We start from the raw sequence: 5,952 nt of genomic DNA on the forward strand, positions 1-5,952 counted from the left end.
AACAACGGTTGGGAAGGGAAAGGAAAAATAACCACAAGAGAAAAACGGTTTTATGCAGTACCAGATTTAAAAAGTAGTTTTTTTTTTACAGCAGGAGTTGAAGATGGGTGCCAGATTTGATTAACTGCTCTAATCAAGTAGAGAAAAGTTCTGAAGTCCAGAACTCGAGGATTTTCTACCTGCTCAGAGTTTACAGAAGGGCAAACTACCAGTGTATGCATGTTTTGTCTCTGAGTAAAACCAAGCGGTTACTAATAGTCAGAGGATCCTTTCTTCTATTACGGGTAGTCATCAACTTATGACCACAATTGAACCCAAAATGTATGTTAAGTAAGAAATTTGTTCAGTGAGTTTTGTCCCATTTTACAGCTTTTCTTGCCACGTGTGTTAAGTGAAACACTGAAGTTGTTAAATCAATCACCTCGTTGTTAAGTGAATCTGGCTTCCCCATTGCCTTTGCTTGTCAGAAGGTTGCAAAAGGGGGATCACATGACCCCGGGAGAGGGCAACTGTCACAAATATGAATCAGTTGTCAAGCATCCAAATGTAAATAACGTGACCATTGGAATGCTGCAATGGTCATAAGCAGGGGTGACATCCAGCAGGTTCTGAGAGGTTCTGGAGAACCGGTAGCGGAAATTTTGAGTAGCTCCGAGAACCGGCAAATGCCACCTCTGGCTGGCCCCAGAGTGGGGAGGGAATGGAGATTTTGCAGTATCCTTCCCCTGCCATGCTCACCAAACCACCCCCACCAAGCCAAGCCCACAGAACCGGTAGTAAAAAAAAACATTTGAATGTCACCACTGGTCATAAGTATGAAAAATGGTCATTCAGTGCCGGTCACTAAATGAACGGTTGTAAGTCGAGGACTACCTGTATCTATTGAATGACAGAAAGGTGTGCTGGCAAAGGTGAAGTCCCTCACCTTCTCCGGCAGGTCTGTGAGAAAGCAAGAAGAGAGAGACTGCCACTCACCTTCATCCTCTTCAGAAAGGTATCGGGAGGTTGTGGACGGGCTGCTTTACGATACTCCTGGTTGAAGTCACTCCTGCATCTGCTTCTGTGGTTGCCATAGAAACCACTGGCGTGCTAAAGAAAGATAAGCGAGAGGGAGTCCCTAATTAGTAACTGGGCAATATGATCACAAACCCAACTTTCTGGTTAGCTTGATGCTATAAAACCAGGGGAAGTCACGTTTTGTCTTTGACAATGAGAGAAAGAACTTTAACCAATTTTGTTTGTATTTAAGTACAATGACCATAAAGATTATACTTTAAAGGATTTATTATTACAACTGAATGGTGACTCTTCAGACACGGGCAAAGAACCAGGCGAAGAGATGTTACAGGTGGTCCGCGACTTACGACTGGTGACTCATTGACTGTCTGACGTTCCAGTGAACACATCTGTGGGATATTTATGACCCAGATTCAAAGTTACAAAGTTACTGTCTCCCCCTCTTATGGTCACGTGACTGTATTTCAGGTGCTTGGCAGCCAGGCACCTTTATGTCTGTTTGCAGCATCCCACAATCCCATCAAGCATTGGTATGCTTAATGACTAGTGTTCACTTAATGACCGCTACAAAAACAGTCATAAAATAGGGTCAATCACATGTTTGCCACCATCACATGGTAATGGGCAATTATGACACGATGGGCAGGCTTCATTATGATCGTAATGCGATTGTAATGACCTGTGTTTAGAGAAATCCAGACAGCTTCCCAAGTCAACCATTAAATCAGGGGTCCTCAAACTATGGACCTCAGACTGGTTATGGCCCACCGAAGTCATTAATGCAGCCCACGTGTGTGTGGGGGGAGAGAGAGAGAGAGAGAGAGGGAGGGAAGGAGGGAGGGAGGGAGGGAGAGAGAGAGAGAGAGAGCCACATCCCTTCACTAACCTGCTTTCCACCCCGGGAGCATAACAAATTAAAGTGTAATTTGAGTGTATTGTTTGGATTGCTAAATTGGCCATGCCCACCCAGTCACATGACCACTAAGCAATGCCCCCCCAGCTTGTCCGCCCCCCCCAACCGTCTGAGGGACCGTGAATTGGCCCCCTGTTTATGTGTGTATTGTTTGGATTGCTAAATTGGCCACGTCCACCCAGTCACATGACCACTAAGCAACGCCCACCCCAGCTTGTCCGCCCCCCCAACCATCTGAGGGACCGTGAATTGGCCCCCTGTTTAAAAAGTTTGAGGACCCCTGCATTAAATTTAATTATATTTATTATTGTTTGTATGGTTTTAATTTGGTACCTGTACACCGCCCCGAGTCCCTCCAGGGAGAGGGGACGGTCTAAAAATCAAATACAAAAAAAAAAAAAAAAGAAATCATTAAATTCAACCTGAATTTAATCTCCCTGTTTAGGATTCTCTCAAGAATACTAGCTATTCCCCATTGCTGGCTGCTTCCTTCACAATAATGTCTTGGTTGAAAGGTTTAACAACGGTTGGTTATAGCATACGCTACAAAGGGACAAGGTGCTGAATCTCTTAATACATTTTAACACAGCTATTTCACGGTGGAGTTATTCTTTGTAATTTCTTTGCTCAAGGGGTCAGCACTTTAATTGGAGGTACCAAATTTGAAATATTTATTACTTAGAATAACAGGCCACGTCCCTGTATTACAATACAGAAACCAAGTTTGGCAGCAGACCTGAATACCTCCTTATCTATTCTTGCTCTGTTCTTAAAACGTAGTACCGTGTCCCACAACACTGTGGAATCATGCAACGGCTGCAAGCTTTTGAATGTGGCATGTGCAATCTTCTGTTACATTACGCTATAAATTGGACAAATTGGCTAATCCTTACTAAAAGAATAGAGACAATATGCAATACGACAAGATTATATTCAAAAATCAATTCCTAGGAGAGTCCATCACAGGCCTCAAGCAGGAAATTATTGAGCAAAGAATTTACAAAAAACAAATTTCATAATGAGGCCGCTGAGCCAGAACTTTTAATTTTTTAAATCACGCTATAAATATTAATTGATCAAGGCAAGCTCTTATGCCTAACAACTCTTGTGAACAGCCATTGTCTAAACATAATATTCAGGCACTGCACTTCTTCCATTTAATTTTCCTACTTTCTCTTCTGCCCAGACACATCTCTATTGCTCTGTCTCAGAATAATAACTGTGCATCTGATCAAGTGTCTCAAAAGTGCTTTTTCAAAAGGCAACTGGACTGTTTTTTCCTTAAGAAACAGTCCAGTTGCCTTTTGAAAAAGCACCTTTGAGACAACTATGATCTGAACGAATCTCCACAGACCAAATCTCCACCTGATCAAATGGATCAATGTGCATATTAAATGTGTTAGCTTTTAAACCATTGCAAAACACCCTAAATATTTTTTTAGTTAAAAGAAGGTTACTTGGTTACTATCTAGACATTGCCAGTTTCCAAAGACAAGTGTAAGACTTAGAAGCTGCAAATGGACAATTATAATAGAAAGTGTGACATAATATATACGTAAGTAGGGTTACGTGTGCTTTTCACTTTAAAAAAGTGCCTATTTTATATTAATTTATGCTGGGACCCTTAAAATGCAAGTGGGAAACAATTTTGCTTAAAGAAGTGCTTGCAGGAACTATTTTGTACTACCGGTATTAATTATTCAGAATATAACCCCTGCATAATCTGGAGGGTAAACTGGCAGGTTATACATTTTATGATTTTTAAGTGTTTCTTCAGATGCAATTATCTGTATTGTAGATGAGTGACATTCATCCACATAGAAGTTTAACTTGCCTCTACTCAAATAATAATAACTCTAATAACTCAAGCTCTTAGCAACATAATCCTCTGAACAATAGCCGGGACAGCAATTTACTATCGATCAGAATTAGAAAATAGAAGCTATTTCTGGTAAAGAGGAGAACTGAGATGCCTGTAATTATGGATAATAGGCCAAAAAGGATCTTGGACGATCAGACATGACATTAAATCCCAAAGCAATGATTAGATTCTTGCCCTTAGATTTTCCAACTTATTTTTACTGACCTTACTGGATTAAAAAAAGATGTTTTTAAAAAGTGAATGCCATGATCTGCCCCTCTTTTGTGGGTGAGATTTTAGAATAGTCACATAGCAAAATCTGGTGATTCTGTATTTGTGCTTCTGGAAAAGAATGGAATGACATGGAAGATGGAGACAAAGATTTAGTTTCTCTGCACCATTTTCTCTGAGTCTCATTTTTGGCATTTGTAGACAGCTCTCAGGGCTACAGCTAATATACAGTTCCATATTTCATCTAACATGGCAATGTATATCATACAAACTGCCACCAAGGGTATATTGCGATTAGAATGCATCCTTCAGCTTTTCTTGATTTATTAGTTTATTGAAGGAAGGGTTGAAAGAGGATAATTTGAATGCTTCCTTAAGCTGTATTTCTAAATCAAGCAGAAGAAAAGACTATTTATAATATTTATCAAGCATTGTGAAGGACATTTTCAGAAAAATATTAGAACAATTCTCTACAGATGAACAGAATTTGGAAATGGGTCGCTTTCATTAAAGGCTTGCTAGAAAAGACCAAACTATCACAGTAGGGGTAAGCTACATAGTAGGAGTAAGCATAGTAGGGGTAAACATTTAAGCATGCTGCTTCATGGCAGAATCTGGGCCCAATGTAGAATAGCTATGATTTAAGACTGTTTTTCTGGAATTCAGAAATAATAATCAAACAATGGCATCTGTCTCTCCCAGGTTCCTGGGAAAGACTTGACAGATTGATAAAAATGTCAAATCCAGTCTAAGCATCTGGCTGAATATGCAATGAACCATAATAATAATAAAAATATGTGGCAAAAGAAAGCAAAGATAGTTTCAATAGTTTCTGGTGCTTTGGGTGCAATTCCAAAACATCTGGAGCACCACTTGAACCCCAACAGCACTGATAAAATCGCCATCAGTCAATTGAAAAAGGCACCTTTATTTGAAACAGCTACATCCTATGATGATACATTAACACCATCAAACAACAACATCTGCCTATACCAGCTCCTTGGAAAGGATTTAATAGGTGGATAAAAATGCTAAATCCAATCTAAATATCCGACTGACTGCAACTAGTTAGTAAACTTGCATGCTGCTCGACTCTCAACAACACAATGGAGGAAAAGTTGACACACATTTGAGCACTATTGTACATTTAGTGTATATTTGTATATTTAGATAGTATTATTTAAAATGCTATCAAATTCCAAATCTTAGCATTTTACTTTATTATTCATTTTCTTGCTAACAACGAATCATCTTGTCATATAGTTAAAAATGTACTTTTGAAACACAAATATAATATAATCTATAGCAGGGGTGTCCAAACTTGGGAACTTTAAGACTTGTGGACTTCAAGTCCCAGAAATCGCCAGCCAGGCTGGCTGGCGAATTCTGGGACTTGAAGTCCACAAGTCTTAAAGTTCCCAAGTTTGGACACCCCTGATCTATAGACTACTAAAACTCTTGCATCTGTAACCCTTAACTGGACAAATGGTGCATCATTATGTAAAACATTTTCAACCAAGAGAGCTCAAATGGGCTAAGGTACGGAATGGTGGAACCTATGACTCCTGAGGGAATGAAGTTTGGGAAAATTGTGGCTGCTTTAGTGCCATCAGGCTACTGCTGCTTCAGCAACAATCAGCTGCAGTCTGGCAGGGCAGGAAGGAAGGAGGGAGGGAGGGGAGAGGAGGGAAGGGGAACGGAGTGATGGAGGGCAGGGAAAAGGAAGGAAGAGGGAGGAAAAAGAAATATTTCTAATACTCACTGGCAGCTTCCCACAAGAAAACTCAATGAGGAAGCCAACAAGAAGTCAAAAATTATTCCCATTAATTTTTTGCCCACCAGCAATCATTCTATTTCTCTGTTTAGATATGGAAATATCTCTGAAATTATGACCCAACAGGTCACTGATTGTCCAGTTATTTCTAATGTC

At 40.0% G+C, this 5,952-nt stretch overlaps 1 protein-coding gene across 1 annotated transcript in view; it reads right to left on the reverse strand.

Moving 5' to 3' along the window:
• CIMIP7 (ciliary microtubule inner protein 7) overlaps window positions 1–1,087 on the reverse strand; it is a 23,374-nt gene extending 22,287 nt beyond the window's left edge. The window contains exon 1 of the mRNA XM_081947750.1: window positions 976–1,087. Within this exon, the coding sequence (XP_081803876.1) occupies window positions 976–981 (6 nt within the window). The 5' untranslated portion in view covers window positions 982–1,087. The remainder of the gene's footprint in view (window positions 1–975) is intronic.
• Window positions 1,088–5,952: the final 4,865 nt, after the last annotated feature.

Source organism: Natrix helvetica, assembly GCF_964273705.1.
Source record: "Natrix helvetica genome assembly, chromosome: 1".
Lineage (NCBI taxonomy): Eukaryota > Metazoa > Chordata > Lepidosauria > Squamata > Natricidae > Natrix > Natrix helvetica.